The sequence below is a fragment of the Gymnogyps californianus genome, chromosome 2 (assembly GCF_018139145.2).
Source record: "Gymnogyps californianus isolate 813 chromosome 2, ASM1813914v2, whole genome shotgun sequence".
NCBI lineage: Eukaryota > Metazoa > Chordata > Aves > Accipitriformes > Cathartidae > Gymnogyps > Gymnogyps californianus.
Genome location: NC_059472.1, coordinates 162,054,696 through 162,078,871, shown reverse-complemented (window position 1 = coordinate 162,078,871; position 24,176 = coordinate 162,054,696). Strand labels below are relative to the sequence as shown.

General features: G+C 43.9%; 1 protein-coding gene across 1 annotated transcript; it reads right to left on the bottom strand.

Moving 5' to 3' along the window:
* Positions 1-495: 495 nt before the first annotated feature.
* On the bottom strand, positions 496-23,786 carry LOC127012704 (elastase-1-like). Its single transcript, XM_050890938.1, has 8 exons — positions 23,708-23,786; positions 9,493-9,596; positions 9,235-9,344; positions 8,308-8,439; positions 7,509-7,645; positions 7,217-7,362; positions 5,591-5,740; positions 496-567 (listed from the first exon to the last, which is right to left on the bottom strand). Exons 1-8 carry the CDS (start codon positions 23,784-23,786, stop codon positions 496-498), a joined length of 930 nt encoding a protein of 309 aa, XP_050746895.1.
* Between the last annotated feature and the right edge of the window lie 390 nt (positions 23,787-24,176).

Below are 24,176 nucleotides of genomic sequence, written 5' to 3'. Positions count from 1 at the left end.
CTCAAAAAACCCGATGGATGCACCTACATTTTGGCCAGGGAAGGTGACTGAGGCACCAAAACGCCTGTAGCTGGACGTGCCCTGACTCCATCGCATCGGTAGGTGCATGAAACCCACCAAAGGGGGAATATCTGCGACCAGTGGAGCTGAAATATTTTGGCACGAGCGTGGAGGCTGTGAAGACTTTCAAGTCAGGCCAGCTGAGGAGGCTGAAAGGCTCAAGACGCCCTGGGGACCCGATTCACTGGGGACCACACGAGCCACACAGCAGGGTAAAACATTACAGGAGAACCCTGCCACCAGGATGAATAACATAAAAGCATCTCCCTCCAAAATAAACCTGCTCCACTGAGATACCTTGCATAGGAAACTATTATCTATTACACTTCCCTGGAAATAAATACTTGGCTACTACTTTGGAGTAAAGAGAGATGAGAACTTAATGGTCCTTAAGTGCTTCTCATAGTCAAAGCATCCCAAAGTGCTTTCTGGTAATTAAGGCTGAATAGCTGTCAGCAGGCAAGGGAGCCCGTTGTAGTCATACTCCCAAATACCCATCATTTTTGCCTGCAAGTGAGCAAGGGAACGATTGGGTGAAGGAGTGGTACAATTTCAACTAGAGATTTTGGGGGTTATTCTGATAAAGGATAGCAGCCCCAGGGTAGGATTTGGATGAGGAGATGTCTATAACCAGAACATCTCTCTTCAGCTGTGGTGTGATTGAGGGCTCCATTGCTGAGCTTCTCTCTGCGTGACTTTAAAGCTCCCCAGCTCTGTTGTGTTTTGGGCTGGTTGAGATGCTCAACGATATGAAGATATGCCCATGGGGCTCGTGGAGATGACAAGGGACCTCAGGAGAGCTGTGCCCCTTTGACTCAGCAGGATGGGATGGGATGTCCTCAGATATCCATAATGGCACTGACCACTGTATTTAATCCCTGCACCCCCAAGCTGTGTTTCACTGCATCTACAGCCTTACCTCCCCAAATTGCTCAAGGTGTTGTAGCCAGTCCTACACCTCACTGGAGCACCCCACACCTGGTGGGACAAGCCCTGGGAGATAAGTCTCCTGTTGCTGCTGTTGTCTCCTTTTTCTGCTCCCCATAAAGACGTGGGGAGCACTAGTTTTCCAAAATCTAGTTCGTTCCCCGGTTTAGCTGCATCCTCACCACCCAGCTTTGGAGAAAAGGATGGGAACATTATATATGAGCATTATAGTACTGTGCCCAGCTGTGTTTTCCCAATACCATTGGATATTATATCGCTGTGACACCTAGTACCTTCGCACAGTAAAACCTGCGTGAAGCACTGCATTTTCCACAGGCTTCCCGAGGTGTGCTCCTGAGATCACAGCTTTGCCCGGCAGCACTGGGGAACAAATAGCTCTAGCAAGGCTCTTGGATAGTGAGAGGTAAATGAGGCACAGGAGAAGCACATGCACCCTGTCCGTGTGCTGCCAGGCTATCGCCTCCCTCTTATCCTACGCAATAAATCATGGCTGAGCAGCACAAGCTGTTCCTGGCATCGAAACGCGGAAAGAAACACTTCTCTTGGCACTGGGGACGTGATAATGACCCTGAATTAGAGCTGTACGTCTACAGCACCTAATTCTCCTGCTCCTGCGGGTGCAGCCTGATGTTTCTCCTCCTGGGTGTTGCAGGAACAGGTCCACGTCTTGCTCACGCAGAGGAAGAATTTAAAGGAGCAATGTCCAGCCTGGCTTTCGGAGCAGCTTGTGACAAGAGGTTTCAAGCATCCGATGGCCACGGCTGCCCCGTGGAGAACAGGGGCAGTTGCACGGCTACAGGCAGAAGCAGGGACAGCCTGTCACCGCTGTCACGTCAGGGGCTGAACAGGGGATGGCTGTGGCGTTTTGGGTTGTGGCAAGGCACACGCATACTCATTAAATTGCTAACGTGGTCCTGGGAGTGCTTTTGGCCCAGGGAGCAGCAACGTCCCTGACGGTTGCCAGCTCTGCTCAGCCCAGGCCAGGGATGGAGGCTGACGAGAATCTGGGACCCTGTGTGACATTCCCAAATCCTGCCATGGTCCATGCATTGAGCACACAGAGTTAGACTCCCAGCCCAGGCATCAGGCACTGCAAAACAACCAGGCACTCTAATACTTCACTTCTCAGCATCTGAGTAATTGTTGGAAGTGGTTTGAGGGGCTCCTTTTAAAAATCTCATTTCCCAAAGCCTTTGATCTGTGTCTTTTTAATTCCTTCTGAAACTCAAAGGGAAAAGCTTAATATAGTCAGGCCAAGATCTCAGATGCCAGCGTGCTCCTGTCACTTGGCTGCTACGTGCTCTTGTAAGGGACATACTACTCCATCACTGAGCCTAACAGATCCAGGCTCTTTCAGGACAAGTTAAATATTTGAACTTGATAGAGCAGCAGAAATCACACATGCTGTCTTAAAAGGCGCAAGAACCATTCAGTAATATTAAGGGGCAGGAAAGCTCAGATTCAGGGGGTTTTTAACTTGTCAGAAGAGGAGAATTGCCAAACTACTGAGCACCCAGGAGACACTGCCAAGTGCAGTCCAATAAAGCAGAGAGCTAAAAATACAGCTGGGACTCCACTCCTTTACAAGCCTTAAAGGAAGCGCTGCTGGTTTCGTTTTCGTTTCTGCTTGCCTTAATAAGGAAGATTTATCTGTTTGCAAGTCGGACCTCTGGATAACAGCGGTGAAAAGCAGCTCCTGTGTGTTATTGCTTATCTGTGTGTATGCAAGCAAACACGAAGGACAGAGTGCAAGGCTGCGTACATGCCATTTTATCATTCTCGGCCCACAAAACTTCTTTAGCAGTCGGTGATAACCGTATCGGATATTCCTTCGGTTTGCCAATGCCCTCTAGTGGCTTTTGGAGAGAAGAAATGTGCATTCCCAAAAAAGAGAGGATTTTGCAAAAATACTGCTATGCCCTAGGTGCGTGCAGGCTTTAGGAGAGATGAGACACAGGTAGTTTAAAATGGAAGGAGAGCTAAATCAAAATCCTTCATTCATAAATGCTCATCTCGTACACAGCGAAAGGGGGAGAGGGAAGGTTGTGGGATTCGCCACGGGTTTTGTAGTTCATTAAAAGACAAATCTTGCTTTATTGTGCACGTACATCTCCCTCTCTTCTTCCTTCCCTTCCTTTATCGACCCTGCTGTGTGTCTAATAGGAACATGGCTTTTATCTGGAAATGTTATGCACTGCAGATGATAGGCTTGCCCAGCTGGCTGGAGTATGGAGCCCCCACATGCCTAACAGCGCAGGGGATTGTTTTACACTGAATGTACTGCTTCCTCACTAGAAAAGCACCCTCCAGAAATGCCCTTTTCTATGCACTTAGTCTTAGAAAATGAATTAAAAAAATAATCATCCTGCACAGAGTAAATTTAAGAATAAGTTAGATGGATCGTGCTTTTTATGGGTTGAGTTTGCCAGCACACTTGAGGCAGATGCCCTCTGTATGAGCAGCGCTGTATTGAAGCTGTTTGTTTAGGAATATAAAGAGAACCCAGTTCTGCAAGCAAACCCTCTGCTGGCTGCTGTTAGAATAGAATAGAATAGAATAGAATAGAACAGAACAGAACAGAACAGAACAGAACAGACTAGACTAGACTAGACTAGGCTAGACTAGACTAGACTAGAATAGAATATTTCAGTTGGAAGGGACCTACAATGATCATCTAGTCCAACTGCCTGACCAATTCAGCGCTGACCAAAAGCTAAAGCATGTTGTTAAGGGCATTGTCCAAATGCCTCTCAAACACTGACAGGCTTGGGGCATCGACCACCTCTCTAGGAAGCCTGTTCCAGTGTCTGACCCCCCTCTCGGTAAAGAAATGCTTCCTAATGTCCAGCCTAAACCTCCCCTGGAGCAGCTTTGAACCATTCCCATGCGTCCTATCACTGGATCCCAGGGAGAAGAGCTCAGCACCTCCCTCTCCACGTCCCCTCCTCAGGAAGCTGTACAGAGCAATGAGGTCGCCCCTCAGCCTCCTTTTCTCCAAACGAGACAAGCCCAAAGTCCTCAGCCGCTTCTCATAGGACATGCCTTCCAGCCCTTTCACCAGCTTTGTTGCCCTCCTCTGGACGCACTCAAGGACCTTCGCATCCTTCTTGAATTGTGGGGCCCAGAACTGCACACAGTACTCCAGGTGAGGCCGCACCAACACTGAATACAGCGGGATAAACACCTCTTCTGACCAGCTGGTCATGCTGTGTTTGATGCACCCCAGGATGCGGTTTGCCCTCTCGGCTGCCAGGGCACACTGCTGGCTCATTCTGAGCCTGCTGCCGACCAGCACCCCCAGATCCCTTTCTGCAGGGCTGCTCTCCAGCCACTCCTCTCCCAGTTTATACTTGTGCCCAGCAGTGTCACACCATTGCTCTGCTCCCACCGACCTGCAAGCGCCGAGCTGACCACCTTCACCACTGGTGGGGTTATCCCTAAGGAATCCCTCAGCGAGAAAAACCCATCATGGTCATTTTCTGCAGGGTGGGTTTGGTGCCAAAATGACAGCCCTGAAGAGCCGTGCTCACTGCCCACAGCCAAGCCCCAAGTTAAGGACACCATCGTCGGTTTATATTGTCGTGACAGGCTGTGGCATTTGCTGGAGCCTCCTTCCCTGCTGACGGGGTCTGAGCCAGTGCCTAAGGCTGAGCAAACACAGCAACAGGTCACTGGTTGCAATCACTGATACTTTATTATACTCTTAGCCAAACTTTGCTATTAATAGCCCAAAGAGGTGTAGAAGGGATGAGAGGAGGGTTAAGGAGCAAAGATATTTTGTTCTAGCTCTTCTCATATTCATGCACCAGTTGATCCTTCTCTAGAAACCCCCATTATTCGTTATAGTCTGGAAAACAAAAGAGGTGAATTCAGTAGAGAGCCAGGATAACGCATGTCTCCATCCCATGTAAGTGCTCTGAAGAAGGGCTTGTTCCCAGCTGGGCCAGGGGACTGCTCTAACAACCTGTTCTCACCCAGAAAGGTTTATGGACCACAGTAGCCTCCCTCTTCCTTGCAGTGATTTAAAATACCTCTCCCCACCTTCTTTCCGGCAGGCCCCACGGTTTACAGCAGCATTTCCACAAAACCATCCCCTGGGCCTGGGAAATGGCTGCTCCTTGTGCCAGACATTATTTCTGGGAGCAAAGAGCTCGTTGCTCATTCCCAAATGTGAAGCTGAGGGTGCATAGCGCGGCACTGCAGGACTTGCACTTGAAGAGATGCTTTGTGTTTGCTGCATTTCCCATTCACTGGCCAGCTAATTCCTTCAGTGGTTTCCTGCAGTAAGGTTTTGTCTGGGTGAATGGCGATGGTCACGTTTTGGACACAGAGCCCAGCTCCTGCCTGGCTTGAATTTTGTCCGTGGTCCTCAGCAGAGCATTTCAGCTCCAAGGCAGCAGCTCCTTCCGTACAATGGTTTGACTACACCAAAAGTAGCATCAAATATCCTGATTTTAGACCTCCCCAGATCTCCCAGTTCAACTCCTAATGGTTTAATAAATGAAAAACTCCAATTCCTCTGGCACTCCCTTGCCTTCATGGGAGATGCATCGAGTTACCTCGCAGGCACTAAGCAACTTACGCTGCGGATCCAGTCCACGTAGGCTGACACACGTGTGAAGACTGTTGGCTTCTTATAGGTGTTACAGTAAGGAACTAGCCCAAAACTGACAATCCCATGGACTTGCCAGAGATTGTCTTTGTAGCAGTTGAGAGGGCCCCCAGAGTCCCCCTGGATCAGAGGAAGGAGAGGAACATATTAAGGCAAATTATCTGAGCAATTGAGGAATGACTGGATAGGATTGAGGCGCCCTAGTTAGTCAATCACTGTCTTGAACACGAAAATAAAAATTTGTGCTGCTTTCGTTGCAAAGGGCTGACTGCTCCCCAGCAGCATGGGAGCAGAGACCGCCCAGCACCTCCCAAGATGTTGCAAAGATCAGACTCACTATTTATTATCTCAGTCTACATGCACATACACACACACACACATATACGCATGCATGCCCCAGGAAGGGCTGAAACCCTAATTTACCACCACCATTGCAAACATAGCGACTGTAAGCAAATGGTCCAGGGCACGTTGCATCACACGCAGTCCTTCCCAGCAAGGTCCACCTGCACAGCATCTCTGTTAAAAAAATCAGCGCACTCTCCAGCTACAAGGAACCAAGTAGAAGGGAAATGCTGCTCCGCTTGTTCTTCACAAACAAGTATATTCAAAGGGTCCCGGGAAGTTAAGGTGGTGAAAAAGAAAGCAACTCGACTTAAAATATATGAGAAGATAAAGGCTCTTGCTTGGCTCAGAACCTGGTTTGTAACAAGGTTCTGCCGTAATTAAACCACACCAAAAACCACACTAAATATCTATAGGCCTATAATTACACTATAATTGTACTATGTATAATTGTATAACCTGTTTTATTTCTATCTGTTTCTTTATTATATTAATATATTTACATAATCAAATATGTTACATATTTGTCCAGGGTTTTTTAAGGGCTCTGCATGGTTGCTTTCACCAGAAGCCACCTCTGTAGTGAAGGGACTACAGGCAGAGGGAACAGGTATCATCCCCGCCGTTCACAGGCCAAACCTCCTTGCCCTGATGTTGGGGCGACCTGGAGCCCCTGGGATAAAGAAGACCTCACAGCATCTTCCTTTTCCACCTAACCTGGGCCAGACGGTGCAGTTGGACATAGCCAAAACTTGCAGCAACCTCAGCTGTCCGTGTAAGCAGAGCGGCTGGGGAGGAGAAGGGTGACAAGCAGGGGGGAGCACTGCCTGACCTGGGGTACAACATGACAGCAACATTGGAGGAGTGGTAAGACTTCCCCGCAGCTTCATCCTTTGGATGAGGGCAGAGGGGACTGCCAAAGTCTCAACCTAGTCCCCAGGATCTGGTCAATGGGACGTGCTGCTGGAAGAAAGGGCAAATCTCCCCTCCAACATCAGAGGGGAGAGATGCACCCTGAGGATTTGGAGGTTTTCTCTCTGCTGGCTGCTCTGTGGGGAGATGGAGGAATGTGGAGCAGTCTGGTTTAGAAGATACTCAGCAGAAAGCAGCAAAGGGGCCAGGATTTGCAGGAGAGCTACTGCAGGTGGAGAAATGGCAAAAACAGGTCCCAGCTGGAGGAACAGCAAGGTCAGATAGGAAGGAAAGAGAAAGAGCGGAGCTTGAAAATCCTCTGATAATAACAGATCTTACACTGCATCCGGCCCTCACGCCGTCTCCACCTGCACAGATCATAGTGACTTTTGCTTGAGATCCCCACCAGTAGTCCTGGGAGCAGATCTCATGGTCAACCACCGGCAGCATCACCTCCTGCAGTCTGTCCGCGCTGCTGCCACCCGCTAGCAGAGAAAGGGTGAGATTTTGGTTCAGGAGCATCAACGGTTGAGGAAGGAAGCCCGCACCCTGCCTCGTGCAGCCTTACCTGCCCGGTGGTCCCTCTGAAACCAGGAGGGACCCTCAACACTCCTCCTTTCCCCTTACTTACCACTAACCAGCCCCCATCCAGTAAGATAGCAGGGATAGTTATTGGGCAGAATTTCTCCTTCAGGTGGAAGCAGTGCCAGCTCAACGAACCCATTGTCATAGGCAGGAGAGTCGAGGCGCAGCAGGGCAATGTCATAGCTGAAACGGGGTACAGGTAAAAGACTCTTTACTGAAAATCCTGAATTAGTCATAAACCAGACGTCCTCACTCGCATTTCATCACTTATACAGGTCTCTAGCCTCTGGCACGATGATAGACAAGCACCTTGCAAACATCATTAATTAATCCTTATAGCTGTCACAGGCAACACGAAAATACGAGCAATTAAGAGAGAAGAGGCCGTGGTACAGACTGACAAAGGGCTAACACCCCCAAAAATCTCCGACTCCTTCAGAGGCACCCAACCTCAGAGTGAATTTCAGTCAACCCTAGGTGGACAGGCATGCCTCTGAGGAAGGATTTAAGACAGTCCCTCGGCATTTCCTTGTTGGCTTCCCTTCATCAGATGCAAACAGTGGTGTGACTGCTGGCAAGCCGCTGAATCTGCTGTACATCCTGGATCTGTCTGTGAGGCGCCCATCTTTCCCCCATCTTGGGCAAAACAGGACTGAGGTCATCCACATAGACACCGTGTGACACCTCCAAGAGAAGAGGTCATCTGGGAAATTTCCATGGCATCATCTTCCAATGCTTCCCACAAATCCAACCTCACTGGGAACCGGACTGAATATACACATAAACGCTAGTGGGACAGGGTGCTAAGTACCATTCAGCCGTCTGATGATATTCAAAATAATTACCCATTGGCAATGTTATTGGGATTCCAGCCATCATGAATGAAGACACTATCCACATCTATATAGTACTCGGTGCCATCCACCTCCAAGAGATTGTGCTCACCCAGAGCCACTCGGTAGGTTGTTCCTGGTGGCCTGAAAACAAATCAGAGAATGTCATGAATGTAAATGTAATGTAAATGAAATGTAAAAACTGTTCCCCACCGCTAGCTTTGCAGTGTAATTCCTGCACCACTGAGACCTTCCACCAATGTAATGATTTCTGAAGCACCTTCCACCGGAGGATTTTCAACGGACTGTAGCTAAATGGTCTTACGAATTAGGCAAATGCTGCCTGCAGTTTGCTGGCGAAGCAAGTGAAGGTGCAGCATCAGCTAACAGTGCTGAGCTCGGTCTTGAATGAGAACGTTCATTTTGCATCTCTGCACCTGTCTGAAACAGAGTGTGAAGGATCAGCTTGTTACACTTTATTGTAAGTACATTCACTAAAGGCATGAGTAATTAAAGAGGAGTGTTCGCTTATTGGTGTCACGCTGTATCGTTTAGGCGGTGCATGTTAGACATGCTGCAGAGCAAATTGTACAACACGGCCCGTGAGCTAGGAAACATGCTTTTTGTTCAATCTTTCCATCTCTGTGCAGGTTTCTCAGGATGCAAACCCATTTGAAACGCTCACATTCATGCAAATGCGCCTCCTCTTATGCAAATCAGCAATCAGCTTGATTTCCACTCCCAGGAAGTCAGCAATTAATATGTAAAATCAAGGCTAAGAGAGTTTACCAGTTCCCTTGATTAAGCGTGCAGCGAGATGTCCAGCTGTGCAAGGAATGGCACCAGTGGGGAGCTCAGAGGATGAGAAGGCTCTGGCTCCCGTCTGCAGCAAGAATGAGGAGCAGAACAGGAGTTTTAAGGCTTTTTTATCCTACTCACATGCTGAGGCAATGGGCTGCAGTCATGACCCATTTGCTGCTGATAAGGGTTCCACCGCAAATGTGAGAGTAGTACTCTGGGTAATCAGCATAGGCAATCTGAAGCGATACCTGGATCAAACGACAACATGTTTTACACCCAAGCCATGCCATGCCTCTGCAGAAACGGTATGTGTGGCTTTGGACAGTGGAAGCTGCCATTTTCTCACTGTTTTTTCAAGTATAAGGCTTTTTTCCAAGTATAAGACACCAGCATTACCTGCCACTTCCAGCTGTGTGGGTCGGCCTCGTGGCCTCCAATTACTCGCCCCGTCAGCACATCCTTCTGAAGAGCATCCCTTAGGGGACTTCCAGAGATTGCCCCTAACCACACAAGAAAAGGAGCGTAGTTTGTCATGTGGATTCCTAAAAAGCATCAGTCATCGCGGGTTACTGCCAGCGACAAACTTGTGCTGCGCAGGGCAGCCGGCGAAGCAAGTCTGAAAGATTAAGTGATTGAGACTTGCACGTGGTGACACTGCGATCGCTCTCCATCCTGGAGGCTGTCTTTAAAGCCTCCATGGTTGAAAAATACCATAAACAGCCTTCAAGATGCAAATTTCTTATATAAATTGACTTGTTTCCCATACTCCCTACAACCCCACCCTACCTGCCAGGTGGTTGTGCACCAACCTAAATCCCCTTTCTTTTGGGGTGTAGGTTTCCCCTCCCTCAGAGAGCTACCAGATCCTTCTCATGGAGATCTTGTTCCTCCAATTGAGAAAAACCCTTCCAGCCAGAATAATTGTGTCCACATTATGTTTTGCCCTAGCACAGTAACTGCAGAGAAAAAAATGGTATGTTCTAATCTGCACCACTTAGAGGTTGAGAGGTTCACCTTTTCTCAGCTCAAATACTTCAGCTGCGACTTACCCAGGCAACTAAGAAGAACCAGAAGCTGAAGCATCTTTAATCAAGTGGTAGCATTTTTCCTAAGAAAAATTCTTTTTATACTAAAATATCTGATAAGAAGCTGTGTCTAAATTTGTGATTAATACAATTTATCTATACTCATAACTCATTAGACTGATCAAAAATGTTCTCTGTGTGGAAAAAGGGGGAGCAGTGAACTGTTCAAGGTAGAGCCCAAGGTTACACAAACATCTCCACACTGCATAGTTCCCACAGGGCCATGAAGCAGGAAAAAACCTGCTAAATTCGGAGTGCTCTCAGATCAAGTCAAAACCAAAGCAGTGCAAACCCAGGCCCAAGAAGCCAACGCTTCAGACTAGCACTTGTTGATGCACATGTTGTACTCCCTTGTAAGAAATTTATCTGTCAGTCCAGGCGTCTGCTACTCCATGTAACATGAACTGATCTTCATCAAGCAGAAAAAAAGAGCAATAGCAAAGAGGGAGAAGCGTAGCCACTGAGGGTGGTTCAACCTTGGCTGGACATGTTAAACTGACCATGGCTGCACATGCTGATCCTTTTTTAGGATCCTTTTCTGCTCCCTCCTCCCTGCTGAATGAGTTTTCCTCTGCCTGCCACAAAATGCCGGCTCTCAGTGGCGGGAGGGGAGGTAGGGAGCTGGGCTATGGCCAAGGGGGATGCTGCAGCTGGAAGAAACCTGGGCTATCTCTGAGGACTGGAAAAGGTCCCATAATCGCAGAATGGTTGAGGTTGGACGTGTGGAGGTCATCTGGTCCAGCTCCCCTGCTCAAGCAGGTCCACTGAGAACTGGTTGCCCAGGACCATGTCCAGACAGCTTTTGAATATCTCCAAGGATGGAGACTCCGCAGCCTCCCTGGGCAACCTGTGCCAGTGCTCAGGCACCCTCACAGTAGAAAAGTGTTTCCTGATGTTCAGAGGGAACCTCCTGTGTTTCAGTTTGTGCCCACAGCCTCTGGTCCTGTCACTGGGCACCACTGACAAGAGCCTGGCTCCATCATCTTTGCACCCTGCCTTCAGGTATTCATGCACATTGATGAGATCCCCCCTGACCCTTCCCTTCTCCAGGCTGAACAGTCCCAGCTCTCTCAGCCTTTCCTCACAGGAGAGGTGCTCCAGTCCCTTAATTATCTTTGTGGCCCTTTGCTGGACTCTCTCCAGTACGTCCGTGTCTCTGTTGTACTGGGGAGCCCAGAACCAGACCCAGTACTCCAGGTGTGGCCCCACTAGTGCTGAGTAGAGGGCAATGATCACCTCCCTTGACCTGCTGGCCATGCTTTGCCTAATGAGGCCCAGGATTTGAACCATTTGCCTTCTTTGTGGCAAGGGCACATTGCTGGCTCACGTTCGACTTGGTGTCCACCAGGATCCCCAGGTCCTTTTCTGACAAGCTGCGTTCCAGCAGCTTGGGACAGGCAGTAGGTAGGGGAGGCACCAGGTAATATTGCCAAGACCTGCATCCTATCTTTGACAGTGACCTTGATGTAGCACTTCAGAAGAAAATGTAGAAGCTTTTGTAATGGATAACTTTCTTCTAGGGGGAAGTATGTTTTGCTTTTTTATATCCCCATTAACTGCAGTCTCATAACCATTTTATACTTGTGGAGCATCATGATTTATATCCCTTTAATGGTTTAAGGCATCTATCCAGGAGCATGGCAGATGCGTAAGTTCTTCAGTTAAATGTAAAATACAGCCCTGCTTTACATGTCCAGTGAGGAAGAAAACAAGAAATGCCTGTAGCTCGTGGAAACTCAGAGACTTGTTTCCATGATCAGGAAAGGAAATCCTCTTGGGACCCACAGGCCATCAACAGGTGGGAAGTAAAACTCACCTTGAACTTGAACTGCAGCCAGAGACCAGTTGTCAAGTAAAAAAGGAAGAGTTAAGGAAATGAACTGGAGAAGATAGCAAGGTATCCCAGGAATGCTAATGGGATCCACTGTCCATGGAATGGATACGGTAGGACCAGGACTTTTTCCATATCATTCCAACAGTCCTCTTTAACAAATCCTTTTTATTTTACTGGAAGCCATAAGAAGTTCAGTATGATATTTCAGCACTGAGACTTTCTTTAAGTCATTGAACACTTTTTCCTCCTTACATCACAGATCATTTTTAACTTCCAGTTAGTCTTGGCTAGGAGGTCAGAAAGTGGCCTCCTAGCCAAACAGTCTCTTCGCTCACTTTCACTACATTCATCATCCTTGTTAGACCTAGCAAACTCACTCATTTTCTATTGCTAATTTATTTTTCCAAAGACTTTATGTGTTCCCTACATAAAATTTTGTTGAAGAACATTGTTGTTTGTTTATTTTCCTTTTGGACATCATGCCATTTAGCTTGAGTAACTGTTTGTCCACAATCTATACTCTACAGCAATGCACATGGTATCGTACTCATTTTGCAGCTGAGTGGCTTTGATGTTGGCCTGTGTTGTAATGCCCAAAGGAGAAATAAATTACACTGAGGATGATGAATTACAGCTGTTTTCAGAATTCCTCCACTTCAGGCATTGTTTTAGCGTAGAGCTCTTGAGGGACTGTCTGTGTTTTGCTCTGGGGTCTACATGTATGATTTGTGGGAGAGGTGAACCTACCGGACATATGTGAATGGAGAGAGGGGAGTTCAAGCATTGGGACTGGGAAGCTGTTCCATGTACGAGCACTTGCCAGGGCAAAAAAACCTTGAATTTATGAGTTAGGATTTTAACTGTAAGGGAAGGAAATGAAAAAACATGGAGATTGGCTTTAATGGCAATGAGAAAGCTGATTAGTTTTTGGTATCGCAGCATTACCATGGAGCTCCAATTGTAAAGCTTGGCTTGAGATGCTGAAGTCTAGAGCTGCCATCCAAAATACAACGTCTCACCTACTGCTAAATCTCAGAGGCCCACAATCCTTCATGGGCTATGAAATTTCTTTCAGAACATGAACGGTCCTGGAATAGGAGCCCAGGACTCTCCTTCTTTGAAGGACCATCTCAAGCCAGAGCCATCTCAGGGTTTCTCACAAGTGTAGGCAAAAAGGAATTTCTGTGCTCCAGGTCTTTACCAGTAAACAAAATGGGACATCTTTCACACCACAAAGCCAACTCAAGTGGCCCTGTTTGTGTCCATATGGCAAAACTCTTTCATACTCTAAACCAGAGAGGTCGCATCCCTGCTGCCTACGGAGCATGGTCTCTCGCCCATACTAACTTTCCAAACCGTGCATAACAGTTGCTATGGGGAGCGTGGGCGGGTGCAAACCAGTGTTATGCTAGACTGTGCTAACATTTAACTGTACAGAAAAAGCAGGACAATGTCTGAGTTGGTGCTCTAGCACTGTTTAGTTAATTGGTGCTCTAGTATTGCTTAGTTAATTAGTGATCTAGCACTGTTTAGTTCATTAGTATACAGCCTTTTTGTCCTTGTTCTCAGAGCATCAGCATTAAATATTTTGATGACAGCAGCATTTTCTGGGTGAGTAGATTATTTTAGGAGTGATGGGAAGGATAAGGGAGGTTGTGAGGGATAGGATGGATGGTGGGGAAAGATTCCAGGACTGTACAAGCAAATAAGTAGATTTGGGTGGACTTGATGAGATCCATTGGGAGATACTGAGCACAAAGATGAAGATATAGTCATCTTTCAGGGAGGCCCTAAAGCACAAACTGACTTCCAGACATCGGGAGGGTTTACTCTGTGTGTTTACTGTGCAGCTTTATGTCTGCTCTGCTCTTACACGCCTTTCCTGAGCATCTACTATCAGCCATTGTCACTAGGCTATTGGCTAGATGGATCTTTGGCATGACACAGTTCAGCCCTACATATATCTTTATTTATTGACTACGTCTCTAGAAATGAAAGCCTCCGTTTTATTTTTGCAGTGCAAATGCCAAGGTTCCCTTTCTTCTGTATAGCAGCAATTCAACAGAACATCTCTATTCAGGACAGTATTAAGCACATTGTTAAGTTAAGTATGTGCTAATGTAAAGCACATGCTCCTCTTCTCAACAGAGATGGTTTTAAACGTATTAAATAGGACTAGAGAAGATTCCTTCCAATGCACACAGAGTATTTCATTTTTCATTATTTTTTTCTCTATATTCCTTCTCTTTCATACCTGAATTTGAGCTGATCGACACACTAATAAACCCATAAATATTCCTAGCTTATCATCATTTGGCAACAAGTTAGGACAACATGAGTGGAAACATTTCTGTTATATAAGTAAAAGGTCTATGGATATACTATCCTGAAAACACTGACAAAACCTTGATCCAATGTACAGTTCTTAATAAATATACTATAGTGGCCTTAAACATCAATAAATGAGGATAAAGGGACAAATGACTTTACTCTTTCCTCATCTTTTTATTGCTACAGGATGAAGCCTTTATTTCAGTATAAGCACTATCAAGCTGTAAAAAGGTAAGCATGATATGAAACGGCTAATTTGTCAGACCACACCGTTTATCTCTGTATCTGGAAGCATATCTTTGATGGTTCATCTAAAATACATCTGACTCAAAAGAAATTCTTAGGAAGAAGGAAACATAAAACCAGTAAGTGAGAAAACTTAACCTTTCAACACTGGAAATGTAAAATGACATGAGGTAATGCCTGTATATTCACTTTAATGATAAAAATGTTTATTAAATTTAAGGTTGGTCTCATGAAATACACACACTTAACCCGTATTTACTGATGTTTCACATGATGATGTTTGATGGAAAGGGCACGTGACTGAGTAACACTAGAGTTAGTATACACTGTGATGTACACACACATGAAAAATGCTACCTGATAAGATCCAGGACCTTTTTAGTTCAGAGGGGATAACAAGCAAAAGGGAAAGGGATAAACAAAACACAGAGACACAAACCTGGTAGAGAAGGGATAACTAAGCTGATGATGAAGACCAAAAGTCTCCAGACTATAACTGGTGGGCCATTAAGGAACTACAGGCTGAGCTTTGGAGAGAGCTAACCTGGACGGTGCTACTGATAAGAAGGGAAAAAGAAGACGAACTTGAGGATTTGGGGTATTCAAGGGGGCTGTGCAGGACAAGCAAGCTGGACTAGCTGGCAAGTAGGAGATCATATAGCAGGTACGAGGGCCCAGTGTTCCCACTGAGGGCACACCAGACTGGGCTCCAGCAGCTGGGCAGGAGAAATCCCGGGTCCCGGACGCTGCTGGAGATGGCAGGTCTTGTTATGTCCTTAACACAGACTACTGCATACGACGGTCTTACTGGCTTTATTTGAAACCTTTCTGCACCATCCAGGCAGGTAAAGGATGTTTAAAATTGATAAATTCAATTTACTGCCACTTTAGGGTTCTTTCAGTCTGAGCAAATAACATAAGTGGCTGCAAAAGAGAGGGTCTGATATTCATTGTCTTTTAAATCGAATCTTCTTTATAACACAGCTATGATAAATGCAATGTCCCCTGTTGGTGAACCTAAAGCTCTCCCGTGCTGAACACACATAGACTTTAGTGTTCATGTCTGAGTCATCTTACTCTTTTCTTAAACAGTTGTCTTCCCATGTGATTCTTCAAAAAATGAAAACATTAATTGTATGTTAATTAAAAAGTCTAAAATACGTATTTACTCAACATTTTTTTTTTATTTCTAGTGTTTACTGACATCTTTAATAGCTAAACATTTTGTATTAAGATCTTATTTTTAGGGTTTGCTACTTGTGCCTTTTCTAAAATCTTCTTGAATCTTTGGATAACTTGGAGAGAGTGTCAAAACCTAGTTAAAAAAAAGACAGCTAATAATAAATGAAAAACTATTTTTCTCATGATGTAATTCAAAGTTTTTTGAATGACTTACATCATGACAAACTTCTGTCACCTCCACACATCTCTTATCCTTTAGGTAACTGAAAGCAAGCTTGAAACCTTCAAGAGATGCAGAAAAAATAGTTGTTTACCACCTGTGTAGCTTCTTGAGGTTAATCTGAGATTTAAAAAGCACTGTGGAGCTGATATCACAACAGATTTAGAGCTAAAATAGGATATCCCAGAAAACATTAAGATAATGAACCTGTGACCCACGGTACAATTTTCTTCTATCTGGACATTTTAATAGGATTAATGTGTATGTTGTGTTAGGAAACTCTCAAAAAGAGAGCTTCAAGGAAAAAATTTTGCTAGGTAATAAGCTCTTATGCACCTTGGATCCTTATCCAGTTTGCAAGCAAAGTGCCGAACACTTGGTGGGCTCACGCTACCCGGGGCTGGGAAATGAGGGCTAACATGCTCGCAGCCATTGCGCTCGTGGGCAAGGAGCCTGTCACGTCACCGTGCGTTTCAGAGCCCAGATGCTGGCACAGGTCCTGGGGACTACACGGTGCTGCTTCAGTACACGTTTTATTTGGAGAGCAAACCAGTACATAAGGATCAATGAACTGGGAGATGAGTAACAACAACTAACACTCCACTTTTTTCTGACTCTTCAGCATCTGACAACGTCCAGTTTACTTTTGCTAGTTGTTTTAGTTGAATTCTGGCCTTGGCAGTCTGTTTTAAGTATCACATGGGCTTGGGTCATTGTCAAAATAATTTGAATGCTTTCCTTCTAAGAAAATATAAATCACATGAATTACAGCAATCTCCTTTCATATGTTAGTGATCGGATCGTATCTTGCACTGTCGTATTACAAAAAGCTAATGCAAAACCAAACAGGTTGTTAACAGATTGTGAAATATACCTCAGTACTGCCATTTATAGTAAACACCTAACACAGCATTAAAAACCACTGAACATATACCTGCACTTTTCTCTTTATCTTGCACCAGAATTCCTATGGAAAAGTTCCTAGGATCTCATAATATAGAGGAATTTATATGTGAAATCTTTATTATTAGGGCAACATATTATTGACAAACTAGATGGAATATATGAGTCAAAAGTTCTTATAATTAAAACACTTGTAAAAGCTTTTCACCTTGTCTGAACGTTGGGCACAGAAGATAAGAAAGGAAAACCATCTCCCGTGTTACAGGCAAAGCTACGATTTCCAGGAATAACCTTTTACAGCTGGGTGCTGCCAATGTGACAACATGCTTCCTCAGTGCAGTATGAAGAATTTGGATGATTCAACTCTTAATTATTCAAAACACTGCCAATCAAATCAAGGTCAAGGGGCTCGCAAAACACGTTAGCCGCTTTAATACGTTTAATGATTGATGATTAGTTTTGAGCATTCATATAGCTCTATTAAAATCATTAAGCATACATATTTGTGCAGGGGAAGCATGTAATTAAATATTTTGCTGGATCAGGACCAGAGTGTTCAGCTAGTTGTGGTTTCACACTGCTATTTCCCAATATTGATTTCACTATATTGAAAATCTTGGGAAAGGAGCAAAACATCAATAATTCAAATTATTTATGCACAACACTGAACTGAAAGAGTAAGTCTTGAGAAATAATGTCCTATTTATTTACTTTTAACAGCTTAGAAGCTTGATCTTGCCTCCAGATTCTGCAGAACATTCAGTACATAATTCAATCTCTTGTTTCAGTTTTTTAAGTAACTGTTGCGCTAGAAAGCAGTTTACTGAAATCCACAGTTTTCATAACTCTTAAGACTTAGGGGTGTGATTTTCTACAAGCAAATAAACTGTATGCTTTAGCAAAAATAGTCTGTGAAGCTTTATAAATACTGGTACTCCTAACTCCACTGAAATAAATGGAAAAGTTCAGTATTAATAACATCAGAATCTCACCCAGTGTGTTTACTGGAAAAGTTCACTTTGACCTTAAGTAAAGAGGAAAAAGTACAAGATAAATAGCCTACATTCTGTCTCTTTTAGTCCTTACTCAGCATGGAAAAAAGTAGTAAATACATTCATATATAAGTATTTTAATATGCTTATTAATTTAATTTCAAAGCTTTTATTTTAAAGTTAAGAAGAAAATGCTATTCGTTGTGGAGAAAAAAACAGATAAAAAAGCAAAGCAGGAGTCTATTAGCAATTTGTAACAGGAAGGAAAGTGTATGAAAAGTTCTAAAGAATTTTTTACCTAATTTTTTGCCATTTCTACAAGTACGTTAAGAGCTTTTTCTACATTGTGTATGTCTGTAGTAGCCATTAAACAGTATTTCTGTAACATCTTTAGCTGATTTGGGCCCTCTTGCAAACAAGGACAAAACTCCTTTAATAATTTTTCTGCTGCTCTTACACCCCGTTGCGCCGCTTCCTTCTTATCTAAATTACTGTAACATTAAATTCTATATGGTATTTCCTAGTTTCTCAAATAGTGACTAATATAAAGCAATATGCATCTTTGTCTATAAATTCTAACTACCCCATATGTAAACAGAGTGGTTATGCATTTGTTTTTCTAAATATCTCATAAATCACACTGTTTTCCAGACTAGAAATTAATCACCTTAAACCGCTACTATTTGCGTACCTGTTCTACAGCTAATTTCATCCTACTCCAGGTCTTACAACCATGGAAGTTTTCAGAAGTGCTACATTTTCCTTTATTTTTAAAATGAAAAGACATTAACAGAATGGTTAGATATTAATATTCTATATCTATTTCTAAGTGTGTTGTCAATATGTACATTCGTTCTTTTCCTGTATGTATATTCACGCACTCAAGACTGACAAATTTTTACCTCAGTAGGATTACCTATAAGGCACCCTCCTTTATTTTCCCTCCATCATGTCATTCATGCTGGTGTAAAAAGAAAAGCACACACCCTACAATATCTGTTTCTCTCAACATCAGAATTTCTGGAAAAATACTTACAGCCTCAAAGCAAGAGATGTAGGATTATACATACAAAAACATATCTCAAAGAACAGAATTTCAGCCAATTTCAGGAAACAACATAAAGAGCAGAAAAAGGCTGAGTGCCTCCACTTGTGGATGTTGAGGTGGTGGCTAAGTATTCACAACTGGTTGGTGGAGATGCACGTCTAGTTTAGCTTCAGTTAACCGTGTTTGCAGTGCCTGGTATTTCAGCAAAACCGACAAAAACACCTGAGATGACAGCAGTTGAAGAACGTCTGCGCTTGGATGCACAGGGAAGAAATTTTTGACCGAGGATCAGAATTTCTCTTGCTGAGAAGTTGCAGGTGTGCTCTGATCCAGAAGGACAACCAACACCAGCACCATTAAACAGGGACGGCAGAGCCTGGGATGGCAACTCCGGCCTGAAACGAGTACAGGAAGATCTGGAAGGAAGGGCAGGGCTCTTGGACTCATTGGACACCCTCAAACTAGAAGAAGGTCCTTGGCCAGACTAGGATCAGCTGAATCTCTACTGGCAACCCCGCCTGGCAAGGGTCCTGAGTGCACCAGTAGGTGCTGCAACCCTGTCCTCACACCCCCTGGGTGTTCAGCTGCCTGTGTTCAGGGTCAGCTCTGATATGGTGGAGCTGCGACCTTGGATCAGACTTCTGTGGAAACTGCTACGTTGTGAGAAAATGCTAAATGAGAAAAAAAAAAACCCTGAGAAGCCTCATCTGGGGCCGTACCCATTGGGCCTGCTGCTCAGGCCCTTGCTCTTGGTCCTTGCTTGAGCTACGCTGCTGAGGACACAATTCCCCATCCCTTCTTCCCCCACTCCCCATTTCACGGTCATCACCTTTAAATTAGCACTTTCACTAGTATGTTTGAAGCCCTTGGCAAGTAAGTCACCGATAAACTTGATGCTAAATGCTTGCTGGTAAAGAAGATGGGAACCTTGCAGTACCTTATTTATTGATGTTATAGCAGTGATATTACCTGTTACTATGTGTGGCTGATGGATCTTCTTCATGTAGGGCTTTGGGATATTCCCAAGCATGACAAACTTTGAGCTTTCAGATCACTGGGATGAACCTTCCAACCAGGCAAGGAGGCAACTGTGACTATTAACTAGGGTAGCAAAGATACCTTGAAAGGCATTCTGATACATCCCTTCTCCATGTTTGCCACTGATAAAGAAAAACCTGGATTTTCTATAGAAGTGACATATTCACGCTGATCAACTGACGAAGTGATCAGGAGAGTTGGTACACTGACCAACTCCATGCTCTGCATCTTCAGTATCACCGAGCCCAAGTCAAAGCCAGAACTCCAGAGGTTTAGTTGGCTCAAAGGGAACTTTTCTACATCTAGCTTCAGACCCAGAGCTCCTTCTATGCCACGAACTAAACTGCACCAGGGCTAAGGGCTTGGCATTTCCTTCTGCTGTCTATACTGTGAAACTGTTTGCACAATTCCTGGTGTGGTTTTGCCCCGTGTTGGGCACCACAGTCTCAGGCAACACTCGGTCACATTTTAGTGCATAATATGGGCCAGGAACGATTCCAATAGGCAATTGGGTTGCACATACTCTGGTTTAGAGATGAAAGAGTTTAATCACATGGACGTGAGACGTGTATTGCCAGCTGGGCTCAGGAATAAAGAATGGGTACCGCCTATTTGATTTACTAATAGACTCAGAGTGAATTTTTTTTGTCATCTGAAACTCCATCCAGATGCCTCCTTTGTACGCCTGCTGCTGATGCAAAGTGAAGCAATTAATCTTTTCGCCCTCAAGGATGCGACAAGCAGTATCACCTTTTTGAAAAGTCTGGATGCTGCAAAGCAATTGAGCAGCAGAGCTCTGTACTGGATGCGGTTCTGACCCATGGTAAACAAACGTAATTCAACCTGACTGAGACAAGAAGATAATAAGCCAGTCTTCCTAATGAGGATTACCAATGACAAACTTTAAAAACAGTTTCTGAATTACTGTGTTCAAGTTCCTTAAATCCTCAGTGGTTTCCCAGCCTCTGCTATTCTTTAATACTAGCAAATAACTATTAGGAACCTTGCCCTTGAACTATTTTTAGATGGGTTTTGATATTTCCAGGTACGACGTTCACCTGCAGCAGAAGCAGGTTCTAAGTGGAATCTCCTTCCTGCCCTGAGAAATTCAAGGAAAGGGACTGCAGGAGAACAGAGGCTCGAACTGAATTGTGCAACTTCAGGATATGATGCTAAACACCTATTTGTCTGGAGTAACAGACCTGACAGCTTTTCACTGAGCATGTGCTGATACAGAAAGACGGGAATGGAAAGGAAAGAGAAGATGGCTTTCACACCTTGAACAAGAACTCAAAACGCTTGTTTTGGTGCTAAAGGCTATGCCAAGGTCTTCAAGCACAAGGCACAGTGCTACTGTCACTACTGCCAGCTACTAATAAGTTCATGCTGTTCTTGAAGAGCTTGCGGTGACTGAAGGTAAGAGAACATTGTGAGCTTTAAAGGAGTTGAGGCAACAGTGGTACATTGTTCTCTCCCTGGAGAATAACGGGATAACTCATTGAGAGTGGTGAATCAAATTGGTCTTTTGCAGAGTGTAAGAACTTGGTTTAAGCATTGAAAAAGGACTCTACAAAAGGGTGCTGTACTTGACAATTAAATGAAAATGCACAGGAAGACCTCAAGACAGCAGCCAAGCTACCTTACAGACATCCCTACAAGTAGAAGTCTTGGATTTGATAGAGACAAAGCATTGCTCGGGAATGTAGTCTTACCCCAAACAATGGAAGGAATGGCTAAGTTCACCAGAGCAGAAAAATCACTTCCACAAGTTATAAACAGTCTGTCAGAGAAGTTGTGGTCATGTGGCAGATGAAGAGCCAAAGTCCAAGAGGATTTAGACAAATCTGAATCATATTGCTGATAGCTCTCTGGTTCCAGTCACTGTCCTTTCTAGCTTTGTTAAATTATCTCAGAGCTTGATTAGGTTGCCGATTTGAAAAGAGTAGAGGGCGATCAATCTTCTCAATGTGAAGCATCTGTATTTACCTATATAAAGCACCGTGAAAAAGAAAAGTCTTTTTAGAAAAAGAGAATTTTGAAATATTTGCAGTAAGCATACATCTGTATACAAACTTATAAACAATAAGTGTATTAATTTATTCAGATAATCAGTTTAACTTCTATTTTATAATATATTGATGGTTGTACAGGTTTTCTCATACATATGCCATCCTTTCATTTATAGCTTCACAGTTCTTACAGTTTTACAGATCATGTGTTTGCCAGTTCTGATGCACAGATTAATGCAAAATCAACCACTTAAAAAAGAGAGAAATCAGGCACCAACCATGTAAACTCTGCCAAGGAAGGAGGAAGTTAGCCCTGGAGGAGAATGAGTTTGTTTACTTTTCCCCAAGTCCCACAACTCTCGCATTGAATCATGACTGCTTAAGTACCTAGTTTCTGCTTATATGCTTAGACAAAGCGTGCTTCTGCAATTAATGAAGTACTTTTGTTCGGGTACTGAATGAATTTAAACTCTGTCAATGGTATGTGTTGCTGGACACCTGCCAATTCAAATCTCCCTCTGGGACAGAGATGCCTACATTTCTCCAAACTTCTACCTTAAACGTCAAAGTTGATGCTCTCGCTCTCACCCTGAAATCCTAGCAAAACCTTGAGCTCTACTAAATGCACAATGCTCCCTTCTTTGTGAAACAGTGAGCAAGAGAAGAGATGGGTCGTGCCAGATGTTAGCTATGTTGTTTTACACAATTCACAAAGATACACCTGTACTGTGGTGATGATGACAAATAAAACAGTGAAGAGCAATACTGATAAAGAACAGCATTTCCTTTACCAACTGCGGTCTGGAAGGAACCCCTTTGAGCAACTGGCAAGGATAATTTATTAGAGTAGCATACAGCATTAGGGTATTGGCTCATGCGCTCTCCAGTTACCGGGGACTTACATAGCTCAAAACTGATGATCGGGCAAGCTCCATCAGCTGTGCCAAGGGTAATGTTACGTATACGGCCGAGCTGCTCTAACAGCTTGTTGCTACAAAAAAAAGTGACTTGTTATCGCTCAATTCCTGGCAACAAGGTCCTCACTTGCCTTGAGCTCTGGAACTTTTCCTCTCACATGGTAAAATGATTTGATTCACTAACCCAGGGAAAATATATTCATATTTTTGCTGGTTATTTCTCCGTCATTTTAGAAAACTGAATCAGGCAGGTACAGAATTGGATGATTTTCAGAGCCTGTGCAAAGAAGCAGATGAGACCGTGTGGCAAGAAGCAAGGCAGAAGGAAGAGCAGGACCTTCCCATGTCAGCACAGCAAGTGCCGTTTTATCTCTACCTTACAATAACTCAGATGCTTTCAAATCTGGCAAAATTTAAATATTGACTGAAATCATGAAGAGTTTTTTTGTTTTGTTTTGGGTTCTGTAATTAATAAGATACAGTAATACTGCTTATCTCTTGGGAAGAGGGTAAGGTTTTTAAAAGAAATAATGGCAGAGCCACAAAGCCAAAAAGAATTCAGATGCTGCTAACATTTCCAGCTTCCTGAAGGAGAAAGCTCTTCCAGAAAGCTTCAGATCTATTCATACTCTATATGTGACACCAGAGAAAGTCCTGAGAAATCCTGGATTTTACTCAGAAGGGGAAAATTTTGTAGGTGAATTTAAGAAAACAGAGTTTTCACATTTTCATGAGTTGTTTTTTTAAAACTTAGAGTGGAAATCTGAACAAACATACAGTCTTCAAGTTTATTTAATGTTACATACCTGGTGATTTTTCCACAACATTCTGGTAAAGGTTTATTGCTTGTTCATACTTCTGTTCCCTGAACATGAGATCTGCCATCATCTAGAAGATAAGAACTTGTAAAAATAAAAGATGCACAAATAAAAAGCCCTACATATGAACTGGCATTAAACAATATTCCAAATTTAGTACTTTTAAATATTATCAGAATACATAATAAAAGAACTAATAATTACCACACCAAAAAGCATGTGGGAGATTTCCACTTTTTAGGAAGAGAGAGGTCCAAACCCATCGTTAGGTGTCACACTGTAACGGATGGATCAATGTCCACACTTTGGCGTACAATTACCCACAAAGAGCAAACATTTCTTCTATTTTCATACATGTGTACAGAGTGAATATTTTTTCTGTCCTACAAAGACTATATTTGGGGGATACAGATGTCTGATTTTCATCATTCCATTACTGCACTCCTTTTCGATGACT

Excerpts from the sequence above, each read along its gene's own strand:
- LOC127012704 (XM_050890938.1), bottom strand. The coding sequence starts at position 23,786 with ATGGCAGATCTCATGTTCAGGGAACAGAAGTATGAACAAGCAATAAAC. Across the intron at positions 9,597-23,707 it reads TGTTGTGGAAAAATCACCAG|GGGCAATCTCTGGAAGTCCC; the intron begins GTATGTAACATT and ends TTGTGTGGTTAG. Across the intron at positions 7,646-8,307 it reads CCCAATAACATTGCCAATGG|CTATGACATTGCCCTGCTGC; the intron begins GTAATTATTTTG and ends ACCCCGTTTCAG.